General features: G+C 48.9%; 1 protein-coding gene across 3 annotated transcripts in view; it reads right to left on the reverse strand.

The window, feature by feature from the left end:
• Positions 1–559: 559 nt before the first annotated feature.
• The window catches only part of YY1 (YY1 transcription factor), a 37,974-nt gene continuing 14,251 nt past the window's right edge, over positions 560–24,282 (reverse strand). Inside the window, exons 2-6 of one of the 3 annotated variants that reach the window (XR_007453589.1) lie at positions 16,574–16,736; positions 8,725–8,785; positions 6,894–7,052; positions 4,160–5,568; positions 560–3,516 (exon numbers count right to left, since the gene is read on the reverse strand). Coding sequence is in view for 1 of the 3 variants with exons in the window: in XM_049612161.1 (XP_049468118.1) it covers positions 5,386–5,568; positions 6,894–7,052; positions 8,725–8,785; positions 16,574–16,736 (566 nt within the window). In the remaining 2 variants the exon portion in view is untranslated. Of the gene's footprint in view, positions 5,569–6,893; positions 7,053–8,724; positions 8,786–16,573; positions 16,737–24,282 lie in introns of all 3 variants that reach the window. The other 2 variants (XR_007453588.1, XM_049612161.1) reach the window with 2 other exon arrangements.

Here is a 24,282-nt window from a genome sequence, read left to right on the forward strand (position 1 = left end):
GTTCTGGGCCTCACGCGGGCCTGGGACTCGCCACCTCAGCAACATTCTGTCAGCAGCCCCTTCCATCATTAGCAAAGAGGGAAAGTCACATGAATCTCCTTGATCAGTACAGCAGACACCAGGGCCCCAGCCAGGACAGAGCAGGACGCTCCTCTGCATTTTGCTTTTAGCCAAATCCTCAGGAGCTCTCGGTATATAGTTTATCAGGCTGTTCAGTCTTATCCCAGTTAGTAAGCCCTTCTTTTAGGCACCGGAGCTCCCAGAACTGCCACTGGGCATCAGTGGGCCATGAGAATGTCATTTGGCCGTGCCGTGCTTTCTGAAAAGCGGGCGGGCTCTTCATGAAAACTCTGGCCCATCGGCCCATCTCGGAGCGGAGGGATGTTCAGGAAGCAGTTCTCGCCAGCACGAGTGGAATCCTGTGCGTTTCCATTTCCGTGCCGGAAGGAAACCCAGAGGAGCCACCCCAGGCAGCTTGTGGCCAGGTTTCCCGTGTAAGGAGACTCGGGGAGAGGCGGCTTGGAGGACTGGGGGACAAACGAGAACCACAGGCATTGAAAAGCTTAACAACGTTATGCGTTTATTATATTTTATAGAGCCATGTTACACATGCGTGGTGCTTCAAACGGAGTTATCGTTAAATGTTTTTCTGGATGCAAAGCCATCTGATGCTTGATGCGGATGCCTTAAATACTATAATATTTCTGCATCTATGACCTATGAGCTAAGGAAAAACCAAGGACAATTCCAGAAATGGCAGAGAACATTTAAGAAAAGATGTACATGAGACACGACGCTAAGTCCTTGAGTCAGGGCCTACGGAAGTTACCAGAAAGTGAATAAAAACAGAATTGTTCTATGAAAATGGCTTGACCAATCACCGTCCGGAGATACTAGAGCCTGGTTAACAGTTACGGATGTCGCAGAAACAAGGTTACTCTGTTCGGTACTGATGCCCCTTGCCCTCCACTATGTGCGCAGACATCGCGTGGCCCCCAGATAGGGCAGCAGACAGAACACAGCGCGGCGCCTGCCCCCTCCCCGCGACATCCCGATGCCGTTTCTCGCGGCACCTGTCTTGAACGAAAAAGCTGTCAACTGGATCAAACTTGCCGCTTTGTGGAAAATCAATCATCGCGACTTCGATGGAACGTGATCCCGCCGCACCCGCTCACCCTCTGCAGACTCGCAGAACGCCGGTCGGAAACACGGGGAGCGGAGCGGGGTGACCGGCTCGCGGGGAGTCCCGTTTGCCTGCTGACCTAACTAAGGCCGACGTTTCGTTCCAACATTCCCTTCCAGCTGTTGTAAGGGGAGCGGAGGAAGCGCCTCAGCAGTACGCCACCCACCCCCTCCCACCGTCTCCGCACGGTCCCAGCTTAGACATCCTCTCCAGCACCTTCCAGCATCCTCTCCGGCTTGAAGGGACTGCCAGGAGCCTGACGCCGCTGCTCTGAAGGGCCTGCGTTCACACCGTTCGGGCAAGCAGGGAACTTGTGCACAACGTGAGCGGTGACAAAGGAGGCCGAGGCCGGTAAGTCAGGGGGCAGTGGAGGGCGTGACCGGAGCGGCAAGGAAGCAGAGCTTGCAACCTGGGCTTCCTCCCCTGCCTCGGGGGTGAAGTCTGGGTGCTGCCATCACCCGCTGGACTTGACCAATGCCAACAGGAGCCAGGACAAAGGGCTACGAAGTTAGGCGAGTATCCCTGCCCCCTAAGGCTGGGCGTCTGCGGCCACCCAACGACAGGCAGGCCAGGAGGAGGCCTCCCGGCAGGGTCGTGGCGTGAAGGGAACGCCTGTAAACAGCTTCCGCTCTCCCGCTACACCAAACCTCTGGGATCCTTGCTCTTGCTGGTGGTCAGATGTCCAGAAAACAGAAGGAACTTAAGAATCAAAAGAGGAATAACGCACGGCTCTCCTAAGCCGTGCTCGTCTCAGGCCACAGACGGGTCAGACAAGAAATGATGGATTCTCGCTGCCCGTGCGGGGCGCGGGCGGGGTCGTCGGGTCTCCGGGAGGGCCAGGGGTCCCTGCGCCTCGGACGTACGTTCGGAGGTGAGTGACAGTGGCTAAGTGTGGCTGGGCAGAGCGGGGGCGGCAGTAAAGCCCCCTCACGGCACCGCAACTGCTCAGGCCGACCGCGAATCTCCCTGGGTTCTGGCTGAACGGAAGTGACTCTCCTCTGTGAAGACACCATCTAGAACTCTGCTCGGAAACACTGGCAGGCACCGAGATACTAGGCTGTCAAAGGGCCTTACTTCCCTCAGATCCAGCAAAATAAGTGACGTTTAAAAGAACTTGCACATGAAAACCGAGTGGGGGGTGGGGGGTGGGGGAAATCTTGATTTTCCTCAAATCCTCAGGCCTTGAATCTAGGCACAGCACACAAACACCACGTGAAACCAACAGCGTGAGTTCAATGTCACCTTGGAAAATAAAGGTCACTCTGGGGTGACGGTTCTTTATACAAATATTATGCTTCCCCCTGAGCCCCACTACCAAAAAGGGGGGGAAATAATAAGAAATCCAAAAATAGAAAACAACTTCTTGTAAAGTGTAAACTTATCCTCTGGAGTTTTTATATTACATACGCTAGAAACGTGCATTTGTTTCCGCTGGGATGTAAGAAAATAGGTCTATCAGTATTACTTATAAATCAGATTAATCCTCAAGACAAGTGACTCACTGTTAGAACACCACTTCCAATTTTAGTAAATCACATCTTTAGCAAAATTATAAATTCTCACCACAAGCAAAACGGGTTTGGGTTCCAGCCAATGAGAACAAGCTACTCTTAACACCGCCACTCGCTGATTCGTTTCCTACACTATTGGGAACGGAGATTACCGCCGAGGAACTCGGGACCTTACGTGGTCTTCAAACCCCCAATCAAATTCCCGTCAGCACTGAACTCTGCAGACTGAGAGGTGACACACGGGCAAGGAGTCCCGGGGAGCGACGACGGTTCACTCAGAGACGAAAGGGGCGCAAGAGATGACCGAGGCATCCCCCAAGGATCAAGGCACAGAGGAAGGGGGACCTCGCTCCACGTGGGAGCCTGGCTTCTCTGTAGGTCACGGCGTGGCTCTTGGGGCTGCTGGCGCGACACAAGTCTGTCTTGCCGTGGGTCCCCGGGCGGAAGTCCTGAGGACAGCGCGGGGACCGGGCTCCCGTGTGGCAGCGCTGGGCGGGGTGGGGTGGAGGGGACGAGGCTCCAGACTCCTAACACGGCCATCCCACCAGAGTGGCATTCGGTACGGCCACCCAGAGACTGCTCACCTGAGGGTGGGGAGGGAAGGTACGGGCGTTTTCCGCCACGGGCCTCGGCAGAGGCCTCGGCCCCAGGTCCGGCCAAAGAAGCGGGCGCGCGCCGGGGCGCACGGCTCTGAAGGGGACCTCCACCGCGGGCTTACCTCTCTCCTGACTGCCAGATACAGCAAAGCCTGGCTTATCCAGAGAACAGCTGGGGTCTTCTCATTAACTCACTTCCATCAAACTACCCAATGGATAACAGATTCTGAACGAATAAAACAAAGCGTCTGAAGTTAAAATTTTCATTTTATGATTCAGAAGGCACTTCAAAATTCCGGAGAGCCATAGGGTCACTGTCATTAGGTCACCAGCCCTCCTGTGCAGGACCGATGGAGAAGGTGGAAGAGACAGGGCTACATCTTGGACCTGATAGTGTCCTGGACATCTTGTAAATAAATCTCAGGCATTAGCTAGTTTGTCAGTTACCTTGCAGAGTCAAGCCTACAGCACAGAGACACCCGGTGTGTTTGCATTTTGAATACATGGGATTTTGCTGTTATCTTGGCGGCTTATAAAACATTCTCACGAGCCCGATATGGGACTCGAAGTAAAATTCAAAAATTATAATCGTACATTTAGGAGGTCACAACGTGAGAGGTCAAGTACTCACTGAGTACAACTTTCTTAATCATCGCATCACCCTGCCAATCTGCGCTCGGTACCCGGCTGGAAGCGTGACGTTAATAAGCCGCTGGGCACTCAACTGCTGCATCTGCCAGCGTGCGAAGACCCCACCGGACGGGGGAGCCAAGGCTCTCAAGCCAACAGCCAAGAACCGGAAGCGCTTCCCGAGCCGCGGAGGCGCCCGCTGCCCCCTCTGCTCGCGCCCCGCCTGGTCGCCAGCTTACCTGGAGCGCGCGCACAGGCCGGGGCACGACTGTTTCAGCCACGCTTTTGCTGGGGGAGCTAAAATCAAAATCCTATCTCCCACGGGTCCGGCTGGGGGGTCCTCTGAGGTAGTTCCTTAACTCGGGACGCCTGTCACCTACTCGCTCTCAGAGCTCAGCACGCGTAGGAAGGACCAAAACATCTATGTGCTGCTTCAATCACCAGTCACCGTAGCTGAGCGCGAAAGTAAAGGAAACTTCAGTTGCTTTATTTGGCTTCCAATTTCTGGGAGGCTCAAGAATTGGAATTATTCTGGACAACAAAAGGAAATAAGACTGTGCTTACAGAGCTTTCTCTGCCGTATTCTTTCTGTAGGATTGCTGTTTTATTGTTGCCCTTTCTGTTACATGGGCTGTACACATCAGGTGGTAAAAGGTACAATACATTCTACAACTGAGCACCACTTTCTGTAACTGAACAGGCAAAGAGAGTACACTGAACATCAGCATCTGGCAGTATTTTTCGGGAAAAAAAAAGTGACTAAAATGGGTTTAAATTGATTAACACTATTAAATCACATCTAATATTTGGTACTACATGATTCAATACAGCTATACGATACAATTATACAAAATGTGTTAACATCAAAGAATACAACCAAAATTAAGATAGCAAACAAAACCTATAGAACTTTTTTTTTTTTTACAGGAAAATACTTTTGAAGTATGCATGTAACTGCCCATTCTTTTAAAGAAAATCTACTGCAAGCAAAGTTATCAACCTCCAGAAAAATCACACGTAGCATTACTAAGCATATCCCCAAAAAGTGTACAATATGCACACTTGGAAAATACAAAATTAAAAAAATTGTAAGCAACAGGTGAGCTTCGTATTTATAAGAATGTGAAAAGAAGTCCCGTTTTCAGCACTGTTGTATAAAGAATCGTCTTTTGATGCGAAGTTCATGAATTGTCCTCCTGTTGGGACCACACTTTACAAAAACACCGTGTTTTTGAAACGAGATTACAGAGCAAGACAGAGCATCGTAGCCATGTCATCTTATTAAAGTTTGTTTTTTTTTTTTTTAATTTTTACTACTTTATCAAAACATGTCCCTTAGGTGTGTAGGATTCATTTTTAAAATTCTTTCCTAGAAACAATATACAAAGGAGAGGCGTCTTTATTCCCCATCACACTCCTGGAAGATGCTCCCCGGGGTCGAGAAGGGTCTTCTCCGTTCCTCTTCTCACTGGTTGTTTTTGGCCTTAGCGTGTGTTAAGATGTGAGATTTCAGGTTAGTCGACTGAGCAAACTTCTTATTACAGCCGTCGAAGGGGCACACGTAGGGCCTGTCCCCGGTATGGATGCGCACGTGTGTGCGCAAATTGAAGTCCAGTGAAAAGCGCTTCCCGCAGCCTTCGAACGTGCACTGTCCAGGAGAGACCAGAGAGAACCCGCTCAGACTCTGACCAGGCCCCGAGGGCGCGAGCAGCTGGCTGCTGCGCCACGGAACGGCCCGCTCCCCTCACCAGACGCCGTTCCCTCCCTGTTCTGGGGAAGCGTGCCCGTCCCGTCACCGGGTAACTCCTGAACCCGCCTCACGACTTATTTCAATACGAGGGAGGAGAAATACCAAGAATCTCCCTCAGTATCATGTTAAGGTGTTCGTATTTCTGTCGATGTTTCAAATACGAAACTACAAATGAGGGGAGCCCGGGGGGCTCAGGTGGCTAAGGGTCTGACTTCGGCTCAGGTCACGATCTCACGGCTCGTGTGAGTTTGAGCCCAGCATCGGCTCTGTGATGACCGCTCGGAGCCTGGAGCCTGCTTCGCATTCTGTCTCCGTCTCTCTCTGCCCCTCCCCCGCTAGCGCACGGTCTCTCTCATCTAAACCAACATTAAATAAATCAACAAACAAATGATTAGGAAGAGTTCTGGCGTCAAGTGTCAAAAGCACCATGTTGGGATGCCAGGCTGGCTGTCAGAAAAGCATGTGACTCTCGGTTTTGGGGTCGTGAGTTTGAGCCCCACGTGGGGTACAGATATTACTTAAATAAAAGTTAAATAAGGGGCGCCTGGGTGGCCCGGTCGGTTGAGCATCTGACTTTGGCTCAGGTCATGATCTCACGGTTTGGGAGTTCGAGCCCCGCATCAGGTTGTGTGCTGACTGCTCGGAGCCTGGAGCCTGCTTCAGACTCTGAGTCTCCCTCTCTTTGCCCCCCACCGCACCCCCCGCTTGTGCTCCATAAGCATTAAAAAAAGTTACAAAAAAAAAAAAAAAGAACCCCGTTAGAGCTGTATTGCTAGTTTGTTCACTGGTCACGGGTTTCTAAAAAACAGGACAAAACGTTAACTATCCTTATTCTCGTCCGGTAAGATATAGTGAGTTCCCGGTCGATTAGGAACTCAACATGCTTAAATCAACCACAGGAAACAAACTGCTTGCACACCACCGTGAGCGCACTAGCAATGCAGTTTTAGGCTTACGTGAGCAATCCTGTTGTTCCCTGCAGGTGAAATACGCCCCCTCAACCCCCCCCCCCCCCCCCCCCCACAGCCCGCCTCCAGGACCTGAGATCCGGCCTGTGGGGAAGTCGAGAGCCGGGCAGCCCTTCTCAGTATTTCCTCGGGACACCAGTTTTGTCTCTCGCAGAAGAGCACTCAGAGCGCTCGGTCTCTGGGCTGCGTCTCCCGAGCACCCACGGCCCTGCCTACACCTGCAGGCGGCGGGGAAGGGGAAGGGACTGGCTCTACCTGAAAGGGCTTCTCTCCAGTATGAACCAGTTGGTGTCGTTTTAGTTTTGAGCTCTCGACAAAAGCTTTGCCACATTCTGCACAGACGTGGACTCTGGGGCCGTGGGTGTGCAGATGTTTTCTCATGGCAGAGTTATCCCTGAACATCTTTGTGCAGCCCTTCGAACAGAGAGAGAAGCTTAGTGGTTCACACTGCAGCTGTTACAAAGGATCCAACCGCTTAATTGCCTTCACTGATACAAGAAACCACGTAACCCCCCAACGCCCCCCCTTAAATTTTACTTAGTATTACAATAGAAATGTTGTATCATTTAAGACAAAAAACCAGCTAGCTGGAAAGGGCCTTCTCATTTAACGCAAACCCTTCTTACAGAAGAGGAAACTGAGGCTCAGAGATGTCTTCAGGTAGACTTGCCCAAGGTCACACCGCTAGTAGGAGCCGAGCTGGGAATAGAACCCAGCACCCTGGCTTCCGGCCACACCGCAGCCGCCTCACCTGATAGGCCACCCCCACCCCCACCCCCTCGAAGTAACACAAGCCCTGATAAACCAAAGGAGGTGAACTGGCGGCTGTCCACCATGACCTTGGGTGGGCCCCTTATTCTGTGCTGCAAGAATGGGCTGTCCTCCGTCGCCTACTGTTCCCTCTTCTCTCTTTGCCTCTTCCCCTTTCTTGACAGAGAAAGAAGAGCGTCTCCAAGGAAGGACAACTGCAGAAGAAACTGACTCGGTGAGACACCAGAAGAGAAGCGGGCGCGCGGGCACCAGGGCAGGGCGGGGAGGCGGGCGGGCACGTGGTGCTCCCGAGAAGCATGGCCTCGCGGCCCTGGCAGTTTCTTCTGCAGTTGCCGTCCAGGGATGGAGGAGTGGGGTGGGCGGACAGCACACCGGGGTCCTCCCGGGAGGGGAGAGCCACAGCTTTTCCGCTTTGACCCTCAGTCTGGGTTTCCATTTAGAAGATGGGGATTTTCAAAATCGTAATTTGGAAAAGGAGGACACAGAGAAGTTAGAGGGGACGACAGGCTCGGAAGGCGTAACTGTTTTCAAATGCTTATTTGCTTTTTGGCCCCAAAGGAAACAGTGTCCCACTTCAAGATCTCCACGGTGAGAGCGTTAAAAAAAGGACGCAAAGAAGCCGGGAGGCCAACACGAGGACCGATTGAGACTTCTCCTCCTCCAACTTTCGATCTTTAAAAAACATTCTTTATTCCATTAAACATTTCTCTCTTCTTTCTCTTCGCCTACGTGGTACTTCTTTATCTGTTAGTTTTCTATCCATCCAATTAGGTGTGAAACACACCCAGCCAACACCTCCAAGGACTTTTTGGACCGGCCTTCTGTTTGGAAGGCTAACCACATTTGAAAACAATTAAGCACCCCTCGAGTAACACACAATTGACAGGGTAAATTAAGAAAATTATGCAGGATATGAAGTTTATTAGGCTTGCTTTAGTGACATCCAAAATAATTTCCAAATCTCCACAATGAGTTTACAGTCCCATAGGTCCGCGGGTGAGACACAATCCCAAGTCTTAAGACTGACTTGTTAATGATCCAATAAGGAGAAATAAAATCCTAACACTGCATATTCAATATATAATAAGAGTAAAACATTGGCACCCTACAGTAACCCCATTTAATACCATTTAAATTTAAGTGGCCTTTACTGAACAACAAAACTTACATCACAAATAGAGCCTCCTGAATTTAGAAACCAAAGATTGTAGTTCCTCACTTAATGATCAGATGGAAATTAAAGTGCAGATTTCTCAGGAGCTCTCTAAATCTTTGCTGGCAGTTTAACGAAGACCTTCCCCCTAGCATTACTTACTTTATGAGGGCAAGCTATTGTTCTTGGAGCATCATCTTCTTTAATTTTTCTTGGCTTCATTCTTACCAAAAAAGAAAAAAAAAAAAGAAAAAAAAAAGAAGAGAGAGAAAGAGATTTGTAGGAGTGGGTAGACTCATCTGGCATAAATCATATAGCCCCTGAAATGTTTTCCTTATAGATACAAACCACTAAGATCACAACACGCGTCCAGGAGGGAAGGGATGCGACCACCGCAGCGAGCACCCGTGACCGGGAAGCACCTTCCCATTTCACAGATGCGGAAGCTGGCGCTCACGGAGGTGGGGCCGCTGCCAGGGTCTCCCAGCGAGTGAGCGGGGGCAGCTCAGAACGGACCGGCCCTGAGGTCAGGGTGCTTCCAGGACCTGCTCTTTCCTTCAAGCTCTTTAAATAACACAAGAGACCACCAGCCCAGACCACAGAGGAATCTCCTAGCGGGAGCAAAGCATGGTGTCCAGGGGCAGCAGCTGTGATGGTAAAGCTGCCTTGTGAAAAGGAAGCAGCAGGTACGGGAGGGTCTTGGACATACATCCCTCCGATACCGCTACAAAAAAAGGGGAGGGAGGGTTCATTTCATACTGACGGGCCTTATCTTTAAAATACTTTTTTAAAAGGTACAGAATAGTTCTTGTAAACAGAATTACTTACATTATCTCTGGAAAGAGACACAGTAACAAACTGTTGGTAGCGAGGCTTGACGGGGGAGCCCCTGGTGGCCAGGTGGGACGGGAACACCCCATACCCTTTCCCTTTCCCTTTCCCACTGTTTAATTTTTATCATACTACTTTTGGTGGCGGTGGGGGGGGAGATTACCATTTTTCAAAAAATGAATGCGTTTTTTTTTTTTAAGTGACAGCGATTTCTGGCCCTGCTCCGGGACCGGGTAAAACAAGAGGCCTGATCACGTACGTGGGCAGCGGGGAGAGCCCTGTGCCGAGTCACTACCCAGCGAGCTTGCTGATTTGATAGCTTACCTACCTGCTATTTCCACTGAACCAACCTTTGGTCATTTGTCAAAACTCTCTCTCCAAATACTCCCTACAGATCTGTGTGTGGTAGAGGGGTGAGAGATTAAGAGTTCCTAGAAAAACTAGAAAAACAGATTTACATCTCTGAAACAGACGTTCTCTCCTGTCCCTACGTCTGTCACCTCACGCTCCTAGGTGAGGACACACAGTTAACAGGTAAGCAAGAGAGTCAGTGAGGCCTTCCCAAGAAGAGCTAACTTACCAGCGCTCTTTCGGTACAAAAGATCTCTGTGGTCTTCTTTAAGTTAGCCAAGGCCCTAACAATACCCTTCTTCACCCTCGGTCTGGGAAAAGGGCGACCGGAAGCTTCCATTTGATAAAACCTGAACTCACGTAGTCACCTAGTTAAAACTCTCCATCCCTGGGTGAGCATCATTGAAACAATTTACCTGGTGGCTGTGACTTATTTCTACACTTCACTTGATCTCAGCCAAAAGGCCCGAGAAGTGATGTGTAATTTACTTCTAAGGAGTTTGTTCAAAGCCGCATACCCTTCCCACTTTAAATTCTAGCAGAGCATTTTCGTCTTGGTACCCGCCCCCATTCCAACCCTGTAGAAAGCACGTTCTTTCTTGGACTTGGAAGATCACCCCATCAGTTAGCAGATACTTTCTAAGTGCCTGTTTGTATACAGGGCTCTGAACTATCCGGTTATCTTAAACACCACTAAATCCTGGAGCTCAAGAACGAGCTCGCAGAACTAAGAACAGAAATTTGGTGCCACTGCGCCACCTGGAGGTAACAGCAGAGTTCGGAAGACAACAGTGATTCACATGAGAGGGTTCTACTCCAGTCAGTAGTATTTTATTAAAAATAAAAAAGGGTATATTAAGAACCAAGCTTCAGTCTTTATAATGTTCATCCTTTGACGACTGCACTGAAATGCTCTTTGTCTCGATTGCGGAAGTGGCTACATGACTGCGCCTGTCCAAATTCTCTCAGGTGGCACTCACCTAAGAGAGGGTGGATTTCACTCTATGCAAATTACGTTAATAAACCGACTCTGACAGATTAAGTCACAGACAACCACTTCCTGTCCCACCCATCTGGGGTCAATGTCAGTGAGGTGCCTGCATCAGTAGGACAGGTGTGCCCACGCTACCTTCCATACAGTTTCTTAAATTTATTCCTAGGAACTTGATTTTCAAAAAATGTTGATCATGGAAATTTTCAAATATACACTAAATTAAAGAGCATAGTACCCTGTACCATTTACCAAACTCTCGATTTCTTAAATGTCATTATTACCATTATCGAAATGGTATTCTCCTTAAAATGTCATTTGCAAAATGTGTGCCAGCATTTAGCAGTATCACTGATTTTAGAAAGTTTAAAATGTACTTGGACAAACACCCTTGGACTCAAGAAGGAAGTGGAAGGCTTAACTGCGGCCACTCTTAAGTTCCTTGGCAAATCCTCCTTCTTCACTACAGAGTGGCAAATGAGGCAGTAATGTTGGTACCTTTTACATTTTACTTGAAGGCAAACACTGAAAAGGTCATTTTCCAAAACCTAGATTGAAAAGTAGTTGTGTGTGTGTGTGTGTGTGTGTGTGTGTGTGTGTGAATAAAGACTAAAATTAAAATCTTCGTGGCACCAACTGATATATAAACCTACAAAATAAAGTGGCTGAAATCCTAAAAAAGAACAAATTTTAAAAAGACTAAAATCCTATGCTGCTACTCAGAGCATCTCCTCAGCCCGTCCCAACTGCTCAGAATAACCAGGACTGGAGTTTCTCCTTGACTGGGATCCTTTGCAAAGGACACCAGGGACGGTGGCTAGGCGCTGTGGCGGAGCCAGGACGGGGGCAGACCTGGCGGGGACTCCTATGGCCGCGTGACCTTGAGCAAATCACTGAACTTCTCAGCCTCAGTTTCTTACTCTGTAAAAAGGCAGAATGCTACCTGCTTTAGAGCTGCCAAGACTGAAAGGGATGATGTACACGAAGCTCTTGGGGGAATGGCAGCTATTATTATCCCCGGCTGTGTGCTAAGTGGGCCTAGCTAAAAATGAGTTCGTTCCTTTAAAAAAAAAAAAAAAAAAAGCCAGTCAGACTCAACAACCCAGAAGGTTCTGGTGCTCTAAGCCCCCGTTTTCAACTGAAGGGCTGAGAGACTGAAGAAAAATGGCACAAACAGAAAGGCGCCTTCAATGTATTGCGAATTACAAGCAGGAGCCAGGCAGCCAACAAGAGAAGCTTCTCGCTCTGTTATAGAAACGGGGCCCGGGCTCCCGGTGGCCTGGCCGCCGGCTTCCCACCAGCTCACTCCGCACACGTGGAGGGAACAACCCGGTAAAGCCTGGACTCCGGGGCCAAAACCGGCAGGAGTTTCCTGGCACAATTTTCAGCAGGGGGAAACCGCCAAAGTTCTAAATTGCCCCAGAAGCCAAGATGGAGCGTTTTTGAAGGAGCCGATTCTTGAATGAAAATCAGCCCGTTTGCTGCCAAACAAGCTTCGTCGCCTCCAGACCAGAACCCCCACCGTGACCGTGAGTGACCGTGACCGTGACCGTGACCATGACCGTGCTGGTGGGGCTGGGGTGGAAGGCCCCCAGGGCATGGCTCTACCCACAGCCGCAGCTACCCTCCCTTCCCGGTGCAGAGAATACCGCTGCCCCAGACAGATGAGCGAAGCAGACGGTACATATTCCCACGATGGTCCTCTCGGCCCCACTAGCACATCTCCTCTCTACGCTGACCCCATGAAGGAGTCTCGGGGTGGGAGCGGACAACGACAAAAATGACCAAGCTGGGACTGACCTAACCGCTCTTAATTCTGCTCGTTCTAGACTACGGGTTTCCCAAGGGCTAACTTTAGTTGATGAAAAGGGCACACAGCTTGTCTGATTTCACCAGGAAGTGGAACTTGCCTGGTCCCACCCACCGACCACTTTTTCAAGTATCAAAAAGAACGAAGGCACCGCCCCAATACCAGGACTCTCAAATTAAAGCCCTGATTTCTTATACTTGCTCCCACGCGTGTAACCAATTTACCACTGACCGGTTTTCTAGGCTCGGTGTGGCAGGGCACCCGAACCATTCCTCGCTCAGTTTTCCGGTCCAGGGCGCACGCAGGAGAGGGAAAAGCAGCGAACACGCCGCCTCAAGCCAACAGCTGAGTCACAGAGTGGAGGTGGATAGAGACGGGAGGCCAGCAGAGCAAGTTCTGTGGGTCTTTACAAATGAAGACGACGGGGTCTGGCCACCGACAGTTGGAAACTTGGTGCCTTTCTGTCTTTGGCTTTCAGAGCCCCCGTCCCCAGTGCCAGGGCCCCTGAAGAACCCTATTCGGCAGCTGGTCACACCCATTCTCAAAATGCAAAGACCTAACAAAATAGGGCATTCCAGGCTCCAGCATCTCTCACCACCGCCACCGTCCAATTAGAGACTGGGAAGGCTTGACATGACCTGTTCCACGACACTATGGACAACAGGGATGAGCGTGCGCCCAACCGTATACCCCCACTTTTGTATACACCGTCAGGAAGAGCAAGATCTCATTCTATTCCGTACACAGAATGAAATCTTTAACAGGCTCACTAGCAAAGAAACACACACTATATTCAGATTACGTACACACACTGCCTACTGCAGAATGTACCTGTGCACTAGGACCGCATTTCCTGCTCGAGGGGCCCAACGTGGGGGCTTTAGGACGCGGAGAGACTTGCAGAGTCGGGGCAAACACGTTCTCTGCACTTTATCAAATTTATGCCCATTTTTAGGCCATGGCTTTCTTAGCACTGCCTCTCTCTTCAGGGGGTTTCTGATTATCTTCCTTTTTTAGAAAACTCTTTCCCGTACCACTAACACCTCCTGGCTTCCCCTCCTACCCATTCTCCATTCCCACTGCGGAATGAACTCAACTTTTCCTGAAGAAACTCTTACAACTCACCCAACTTTCTATTCTGAGTTGAACGTGTTTCCAGCCTGCCTCACAGCTGCCTTCTTGACTGTCTGTTCACCAGATTCTTTAGGAAGGCTTCTTTGGATGTGCTGGAGTAGATCTGCAGGTGACCCCCCCAGAAAGGGTGCGTGCAACACCAAACAAATCCTTCCGTGTCTAAAATCACCACTATTTTGCCTGGTATTTGACTGGCAGCTTGGCTGGATCAAGGATTCCAAAAGTTTGTAGTAACTTTTCCTCACAAATCGCAAAACGTGCCTCCATTGTCTTCTAATTATTGCTGGTGAAGAACAGTCTCATTCGGATTTCGTGGGGTTGAAGACAGCCCTGATGCCCAGGCAAGGCCACATGAAAATGAGCAGAAACGTCTACTCCACAACAGTGACACGGGCCTCCTGAGTATAGGGCCGAGCTTTCAGATCAGCGACCCCAATTCGTCAGCGAGAGGGAACAAGGCCGAGGGTCACCGTTCTGCTCACCAGCCCCAGGTTCCTTCTCTCTGTAAGACCCTGCCTCTACCCTCTGCTCCTCCACTGAAGTACTTCGTGATGTCGAACTTAGAGAAATGTTATTTGTCCCTCTCTCGGACCTTCTGACCAGCCCAGAGGCTTCTGTGATGCTGTCCTTACTCTCCCAATCCACCCCCTATCTGCATGAACGGGCCCTCTCTGCTGTCACTGGTTCCCTTGCCCTCCGGGCACAGGGTTTTCCCAAGCCTTTGTGTTGCGGTCTTTCCTCTCAGCAACCACCCTCTCACGGCACATCCGTCCGAGGCACCTTCCGGCTTCACCCCCCGCATCAGAGCAGTCTAGCCCTAACTTACTTCCTGAAACCACCTCGAGTCCAACAGGGATGACTCATTAGCATCTAAAACCAAACACTGCCGACCCTGAACCCCAGACCGGCACCCTCTCCCAATCTCCTGTCACCTAAGGTGCGAAGCTTTGAACATCCATTTTGATTCCTTTCTCGCTGAGACACACAGCCGGACTGGCTCTCAATTTTTTCCACCATCCCCTGCCACGTTGATCACATCGATTCTTTCATAGTCTGGCCGCCACAGTCCTGGCTCGGGCCTCCGTGACCTCTCCCTCTCGCTGGCTGCACCTGCACCAAGCCAGCCTGGAGACGGCTGAAACGGAATCCTCTCCAAGTCCACCTCTGATCACAGAGCCCCTTCTCTACTGTTCACACACCTTTGGCCCCCGCCCGCTTCACGCTGAAAATGTCCACATACGTTGGCCCAGTACTCACAGAGCTCAACGATCTCTTAAACTCCAACTGTCTCCCTGTGAGCATCTGAATTCCCAGCCAAACCTATTTTTCCGAACACATGGTGGATGAGGGCTGACTACGCACCTTCCACTGTGCACATGCCACACTAGCCATCAGTCCCGAGGAAATCCCGTCTGCCCGCCAAATCTGAGCGTCTACAAGGCTCAGATCACGTGCCACCCCTTCTACAAGCTTTCCATGACTCCTATGCTCCGTGTCTCTACCCCTGAGAGAGCAGCCCCTATCCTCACTGAAGTCCAAGTGCAGTAACGAGACGTGACTAACTTTAAAAATACGTGACAATACTAAACACTGGCAAGAAATCGGACTCAGATCTGTCCAAATACTCTAATCTCATTGCTGACTATGTATCTACAGACTCCATTTTTATTTGCGTTTTTGGAGGAAAGTATGGAGTTAATATTTGAGTAACGTACCAGTATTTAAAATATGAAGGCGACAACAGCCGGGACAAAGTGTCCTCAACAAGAGGACAGAAGCCTGAACTTTTCTGGGTAAGCCGTGACCGGTCAGAAATAAGCTAACGCGTAGGATTCTCCACGACTGCAGTTTCACAGGATAGGACAAAAGGGCACAAACCCCTTTTTGACAACACATCTGACACGTGGTGAAACGGAGGCCCCGAATGGCAGGAGGTTACCCACCTTGCTTTCGGCAGGGCTGGGAGAAACGAGGACATTCCAGGGCCTCCAGCTCTTATCTACTCCCCTCTGCTCTCAGGAGAAAGAAAAGAGAGGGCCCCGTTCCGTTCCCAGATGGTGTGGGATCACAAAGATTTCTCTCTTCCTGTTCCTGTCCCTGCCTAACTAAATTTCCTGGCTATTCCAGGCTTCATTCACCCTCAGGTTGGGAAAAAACGTAGTCCTTCTGCTCCAGAGTTTATGAGTTCTTTTCACTTTATTTACAAGTTTGTCTTTGAGTGTGTTCTCACATCCTCATAACGACTGCCAAACGGCACTGGAAAATAAACAACATGAAAAGCGGCCGAGGCTTCTGTGGGAACCCAGCCCGTCTCAGACAAGACGAACCTGCAGTGGGTTCAGATCGTCCTGACTGCTCACCTTGGACGGTCACGGGGGGTCCTGGCCCTGAAAATGCTTGATCTCATCCTCTCGCGCCAGCTTTAATTAACAAAACCCCGGGAGCTTCACCGATGGCGTGCTGCAGTACGAACGGACGTGCCTTCCCAGTGGCCAGCTGCGCAGGTCTAGAAGCAGCCCAGGGCCCCTGCAGCTGGGTCCGGCACGATACCCTCAAATTTACAATGTACGCCGGGCGGGGGGGTGGGGGGGTGGGGGGAGGGAGTTGTGTTAAGACAGCGGCTTCCAAACAAATTATGTGCAGTTTTTTCACAGGCAGTATCAATTATGAAATTAAGAAGTATTCGCTGCATCTCTGCCTGCAAGGATCTAAAATGGTGCCACTCACACTAACAGCATAGTTCCTACTCAAAATAAAACTAACTGCTTTTGTTTTCAGACGTTTCCCTAGAGCAAGAATACAAACCGCCCTTGTAACTTAGGCACCAAAACCACAGCTGCCGACACTCAAGCACTTTGTACCATTAAAAAGCAAGGCAAGTTCTTCCGTCTTACCTAGCAAATTCCGCCAGTTGTTTGGGGTCTGAGAGGTCAATGCCGGGTATCCCTCCAGGAGGAAGCTTCTTTCCTGTCATATACTCTGAGTAATCAGGAGGGGAGTTCTCTCCAATGATCTGCTCTTCAACCACTGTCTCATGGTCAATATCTTTTTTTTCATCTGAAACACGCCAGAAGATTATTTTTAGTGGAGCAAAAATGTATGCGTGGGCAAATACGTTAAAGAACTACAAAAAGGGCTTTCGCGAGCAGCTTCTGACGCGGCTGATTTACAGCCGCTAAGCCTCGTGTCTTAGCCACCCAGGCTTCCTCCTCCATCTCTTGAAATCCCGTTTCTGCTTGAAGGTCACCAAAATCTGCGATGCCAAACCTCTGTGCTAGTGTGGCCGTCTCAGCTGGTCTGGGATATTCTCCATTCCTGACTCCGCCTCCACTTGCCTGGGGCTGCTCCCACTTCTGGAACTGGCTTCTCCTCCCTCCACCTCTCGGACTTCTGGTCTCTGTCTACCCTACACGCACCCCTGAAGCGGCCCCGCGGACTGGAAGCTCCTGCCCCAGCCTTCGCCCCGAAGCTGGCCTCCCGCCTCCCACTCCAGCCCCACCAGTTCTCGCTGCTATCCCTGTACTCTTTGCTCCGGCTTTGATGGCCTTTCAGCTCCTCTAAGGACTCCCAGCCCTTCACCCCGACCCCGTGGCCTGTGCTCATGCAAGTTCAGAATGACAGCACTATGCTTTTTGTCGGCCTCTCCCGCGAGACCACGAGGACGGGGTCAGTTCTGATCCCAGGGCCTTCCGTCTGCACATAATTGGCTCCTGATAAATACACGTTCCAAGAATGCACATCTCTACTCATAGGGCTTATCGTCACAAGTCCAACAGGTTAAAAAAATAAGGAATACTGACCCCCGTCATTAATATCCTACATCCCAGATAGCAAATCCTACTGATTTTTGAAAGGTCTTCTCCCCTTGCCCCATGGCCATCAAGGTAGCTCCTACCCTCATCTCAAACCTCAACGACCATCATAATTTCTTAATTCATCCTTCCAATTCCGTTCTCTGATGTAACGATGCCCTGTATGCCATAAAGACCAACTGATGCACAAAATACAGTTGATGTATTTCCACCTGTGGCGTGAACCCTTGAGGTATAACTTAACATTTTTTTTTAATGTTTACTTAGTTTTGAGAGAGACATGCTGAGTGTGAGCGGGGGAGGGACAGAGAGAGAGGGGGAGACAGAATCCAAAGCAGGCTCCAGGCTCTGAGCTGTCAGCGCAGAGCTCCACGCGGGGCTCAAACTCACGAACCACGAGATCATGACCTGAGCCGAAGTCAGACGCTTAGGCGACTGAGCCACCCAGGCGCCCCCAGATGCCTGCTAACTGAAAATTTCTGCTTCTTCATCAAAATGCTTCACAAACAGCTGTAACCAAAGGACTCTCCAAAGTGAAAACAGGCTTATTCGATTCTTACCTTTCCACCAGCTAAAAAACAAGACCAAAAACCAAATCAAACCAAACCCTACAGATGCTGTTACTGCCGAACAACTATGTTCAGCTGCTTAAACACACGGCTGACATCAGGGTATGTGGGCAAGATGCAGACAGAGGGTAGCTTTACTCGATTCCTTTGGTCATTATCATGTTCCGTCACTCCTGGCGATGAAAAGCACAGAACAGGACACTTTTAAACTTTAAGCGTCTCTCTTCTCCTACCACGCTTCATCTTAGAAAACGTTACTCATCACTGCAAGGAATCAGAAAATAGTAATAGCAGCCAACATGTCACTGAATGTTGACGTGGAGCCACTGTTTTAATTACAGCACGTATCGCCCTGGAAGTGGACAAATGAGGTCGTTCACGTTCCAGGAGAAAAGGCTGAGGCACCGAGACGCTAAGCAGCCGGCTCAGGGATAACTAGTCCAGTAAGGGGCAGGTGTGAACCCAGGGAAGCCTAACTCTCAGATGTGTATACTTCACTGTTAGGCCCAAACGCCTGTTGTTCGGACCGAGAATGATCTCGACAACACATCCCAGGTTACCTCTTTACAGACAAAGCAGCCTAGGGCAAAAATAGCTGCATGCCTTCAGGAAGGCCAGGCGACGTGGTTAATGATCCTAAGCTCGAAAGCTAGGTGGGACTCTGCACTGCAACCGGATTCTTTAACTTCTTCCCAGCACTGTCCTCGCTCCTTCACCTTCCAATCTTCCAATGGAGGCACAACTTCTCCATCAACTTTCGGGTGCTACAGAAATGCTCTGAAGGGCAGGGGAGCTATGTTTCTTACGGACGTTCTGCGCTCCTGTTACAAGGATGCTAGCAAGGCTGACGATCACCGCTGCTCTGAGGAAGCTACTGATCGGGAGAGGCTAGGGCAGAAGGTGGCCGGCCAGCTCGGCTCCTGGATTAAAGGGTCACAGGCTGAATCATTCCTTGCACGGTTCAACACACATCAACTGAGGCCTCCCTATGCCCCTGGCAGCGTTCCAAGGCCCCGGAAACCAAAGCCTCTGCTCTCACGGAACTTCTATTCTAGAGAGAGAGCCGTCCTGGTTGCGGCCGCTGCAGCACAACTACCACAGACTGCGAGGCTTACACAGGTGTTTATTGCTCACGGTTCTGCAGATCGAGGCGTCAGCCAATTCAGTTCCTGGTGAGGGCGCTCTTGCCGGCTGGCAAACAGCCTTCTTGCTGTCACGTGGCAGAGATGGCCATCATCTCTTTCGTGGCCCTTCTTGCAAGGGCACCAATCCCATCGCGAGGCCTCCACCTCATAACCTAATTACCTCCCAAAGGCCTCACCTCCAAATAAGATCACACTGGGGGACTTTAACGTCTGAATCGTGGGGGGACGCAAACAAGTCAAACGAGGAAATGCTTCCTCAGGCTCCAGACTTGGTTCTCAGCTCGAACACTGAAGAACATCAAAGGGCCCAGAAAACAGTCACTGACATCACTAAGAACTACAATCAAAACATGCATGAAATGAGTGTAAGTAGAGACTGACGAGTTTTACAATCCCCGAGTACAGCCAGTGAGCCAAACCCACCCTGCCAGCCTCCCCCACTCCCATTTTCATGGTTTCCTTTTTATTTTTTTAAAAAACTTTTTCATCAAATAGACACTAATATAATGTTGATCATTTTAGTCATCTGTAAATGTAACCATTTTAACCACTGTAACCAATTTATCCACCATAAATGTGCAATCAGTGGCAGTAGGTATATTCACACTCAATATACATGCATATATTTACATTATATATCACTACTATGTATACCTGAAATTTCATCATCCCCAACAGAAACTTGGTGCCCATTAACAGTAACTGCCCCCTTCCCCCGGTAACCTCTATTCTACTTCCTGTTTCTACAAATTTGCCTATCCCAGGTAACTTTTTTGGAAGTTTTTATTTTGATTTTATTTTGGAGAGCACGAGAGAGAGCAAGAGTGAGCGGGGAGGGGAGGAAGAAGAGGGGGAGAGGGAAGGAGTGGGGGGGAGGGAATGACAATCTTAAGCAGGCTCCACACTCAGTGCAGAGCGGGATGCAGGGCTTGATCCCACAACCCTGGGATTGTGAACCTGAGCCGAAATCTAGAGTTGGACACTCAACTGACTGAGGCACCCAGGCGCCCCTCCAGATATCTTCTATAAATGGAATCGAACAGTATCTGTCCTTCCACATCTGGTGTTTTCACTGAGCACAATGTTTTCAAAGTCCATCCATGTTACAGCATATACAAAAATCCCATTCTTTTTCATGGCCGAACAATATTCCCGTGTGTACACACATTTTGTTTATCCATCCATCTACTGATGGACACATGAGTTGGTTCCACCTTTTGGCTGCTGTGAATAATGCTATGAACGGTGTGCACATATGCCACCTACGTGGGGCTCGAACCCATGAAGGTGAGATCGTGACCTAAGCTGAAGTCAGATGCTTAACTACATGAGCCACCCATTCAAGTTTTATTTTGGAGGAGGACTACACATGCCTGGGTTATGAATCAGATGGGTGGGTGGGGGTCGTTAAGGATGTTAAGCAGGCCTTCTGAGTCTCTTGCTTGCATTTCTGGGAGGATGCCATCAGCCAAGTTAGAGAACGATGGGGGAAAGACGTGTACAGAGGACCTGGAATTCTGCTTTAATCTGAGGTATCTGTGAGACACCTAGTGGACAGACTTCAAGGAGATACTAGGATATGCAGATGTGAGGATAAAAGAAATCAAAGCTAAGAGAACTACATGCACATTATTGGCATGTGGACGGAGTTTAAAGCCAGAGAAATATGGGGCGCCGGGGTGGCTCGGTCAGTTGAGCGTCCGACTTCGGCTCAGGTCATGATCTCACAGTCTGTGGGTTCGAGCCCCGCGTCAGGCTCTGTGCTGACAGCTCAGAGCCTGAAGCCTGTTTCCGATTCTGTCTCTCCCTCTCTCTCTGCCCCTCCCCCAGTCTCACTTTGTCTCACTCTGTCTCTCAAAAATAAATAAATATTAAAAAAAAAAATTTTTTTTTAAATAAATTAAAAAAAAGCCAGAGAAATCTATTATAATACTATCTATTGGAGAAAACAGAGAGAGGAGATGGCTCAGAATGAACATCTGAGTGATTTCAACATTCAGTGAATGAGGAAGACGTTTTTGCAAAGGAGACCTAAGGAATTCTGCCCAGATGCAGGAAGAAAACTAGCTTTGTCTGGCGAGCATTGTACTCAGTCACTTACCAAGTGAAAGTGACACACAGTCAAGGCAGTCTGTACCGAATATAGACAATAACCACGTGGTCTGCGCGTGTTGCAGACCACAATCACACGGATTAAAGACAATCTGCTTTTTTTTTAATTTTTTTTTTTCAACGTTTTTTAATTTATTTTTGGGACAGAGAGAGACAGAGCATGAACGGGGGAGGGGCAGAGAGAGAGGGAGACACAGAATCGGAAACAGGCTCCAGGCTCCGAGCCATCGGCCCAGAGCCTGACGCGGGGCTCGAACTCACAGACCGCGAGATCGTGACCTGGCTGAAGTCGGACGCTTAACCGACTGCGCCACCCAGGCGCCCCAAGACAATCTGCTTTTGATGACCACTCTACACCTGCAGTTCTCAACAGTGTCAGTGACAATATTCTGGCCTCGTAAGATCTTTTGTTGGGTCTTTCTAAATAATTGCTGTATGCTTTCATAATATGTATTTAAACTTCATGTTATTACATTTGTTACTTATTCCTTAGTAAAGAGCATTACACGAAAGTTAACTTGCTAAACTCCTTGAAGACCACCAGCACACAGAAATCATCAAAAGGGCCATTAAGGATTAAACAACAAAATGTCAGGAAATAAACTATTTATATAGAAAAAAAATCACATTAAAAAAAAAAAAGCTGCTACAGAAATGACAAAAGATGCTAGGTTTTATGGTCCGAGAAATCAAAGACAATGTTTGCCTCATTTTCTCCAAGAACTGGACACACACTAATGCAACAGATCAAAGAATGTCAATGTCTGCTATTTTCTGGTCATTTAATCTCATTTTTGCAAAAGAAAACTTTGGGGAGTTTTTGCCAACTATAAATTTATGATATAATACATTTACAGGCAGTAAGTACATATGTGTTTGCCCCTTAGTTCAAAAAACACATTAGTGAAATGTATTATTTCTTTTTGTACGGTTTTATTAAAAAATGTTTTGCTGTTATGTATTCAAATAAAGAAAAAATTCACTCTCTGCACTGGCCACTATTTTAATGTTTCATTTCATAATTACTACTGAAACAGGTTTGCCCTGTGGAGGGGGAAAGTATTAACTGATCTGCTCTGAATGTCAAGTATGTTACGGATGCCTACTGGCTGGTGTGTAATATCAAATACACACCTGGGCCAAGCAGACTCACGAAGCAAAAATATCTAAATCTCCTCTACAAATTGCTGCACATATAGATGCCCCTCTGGAGTGTTCCCTGAAGCCGGGACTTAGCTAATTCTCTCTGCACGGTTTCAGGGAGGCAAGCGAAGTCTCACCGCAGTGAGTCTCTATAACGGGTTTGATTTAAATTTAGAATCCTGAGAACCAGAACACAACTGCACAAAAAAAGCAAATTAAAGCCAAATTTCACAGTTCCTATTTGGAAAAAGCGGAGAACACAGGTCACTGCTTCAAAGGGGGGTAGTGTGGTAGGAAAAGGCGTAATGAGAACTTCCAGTCGAAACTGGGATCAGGTTACTCCAGCACCCATGAACGGTGGCCACCCGCATATGACCTACAACCGACAGAATGAAGTAAAGTGACCTAAGATGGAAGGGAAGAAAAAACAAAATCTAGCCAATTCCACCCGTAAATGGGGTACATACACACTTTGTATTCAAATGGTTTGGAAGCAGATGATCTTCCCGAGGTTTGGTCAAAGGGCCAAGGGTAGCCTCACACTGTGGCTCATGCCCTGGGTCCCTCTCCTCATCTGCTCCTCAGACACGCCTTTCATCATCTCACACCATTGTAAGAAGGGTGAGGGACGCCTGGGTGGCTCAGTCAGTTAAGCATCTGACTTCGGCTCAGGTCATGATCTCGCAGTTTGTGAGTTCGAGTCCTGCATCGGGCTCTGTGCTGACGGGTCAGAGACTGCAGCCTGCATCGGATTCTCTGTTTCCCTCTCTCTCTGCCCCTCAAAAATAAATAAATAGTTAAAAAAATAAATAAATAAAGGACGAGTACAGTACCACCACAGACAGTTACAGACGTTTTGTTTTTTTTTTTAATTTTAGAGGGGGTGGAGGGGCAGAGGGAGAGGGAGAGAATCTCAAGCAAGATTCACACCGTCAGCACAGAGCGCTACGTGGGGCTCAATCCCCACAATCCTGGGATCATGACCTGAGCCCAAATCAAGAGTCGGACGCTCAACTCACTGAGCCACCCAGGCGCCCCCTGTGAGACATTTTAAGACAGAAACCACATCCACATAACTTTTATTACAGCCAAAGGTTGTAACTGTTCTATCATTAGTTACTCTTCATCAGTAGTTTTAGGCATGCGTGGTTTCAGGCCTCCGCTGGGGGTCTTGGAATGCACCCCCACAGATAAGAGGGAACTTATATAAATATCTATAAATACGCCTCTGTCCTAACCCTACCTCCCAACTGCTCAGTTTTCTTCTACATCACCAAAGCACTCATCACTCCCATCCTAGTTTGAGAGGCAAAGCAAAGAGACTCAAAATAATTTACAAATAGTAGGACTGGGGCCCTGGCTAGCAGCTCAGTCAGTGGAGCACGTGACTCTCTCTTGGGGCAGTGAGTTCGAGTCCCACGGTGGGGGAGTAGATAGTACTTAAAAAAAAAACAAAAACAAAAACAAAAAACTAAAAACTTTGAATAAAGACTCAAATATATTTAAAAAAAAAAAAAAAAAAGGACAGGATTAAGTAGCTAAATATTTGGAAAGGCTGGAAGCACTCTACAGGTCCTAGGTCCAGGTAAGAGGTGTAAAAAGTGGAGCTTGGGCACTTGGGTGGGTGGCTTGGTAGGTTGAGTGTCTGACTCTTGATTTCTGCTCATATCATGATCCCAGGATCATGGGCTCAAGCCCTGAGTCAGGCTCTGGGCTGAGTGTGAAGCCTTCGTAAGTGTCTGTCTCTGTCTGTCTGTCTGTGTCTCTCTCTCTGCTCTCCTCCCTTCCCCATCCAGGGGTGCCTAGGTAGCTCAGTCTGTTA

Source organism: Panthera uncia (genome assembly GCF_023721935.1).
Source record: "Panthera uncia isolate 11264 chromosome B3 unlocalized genomic scaffold, Puncia_PCG_1.0 HiC_scaffold_1, whole genome shotgun sequence".
Classification (NCBI taxonomy): domain Eukaryota; kingdom Metazoa; phylum Chordata; class Mammalia; order Carnivora; family Felidae; genus Panthera; species Panthera uncia.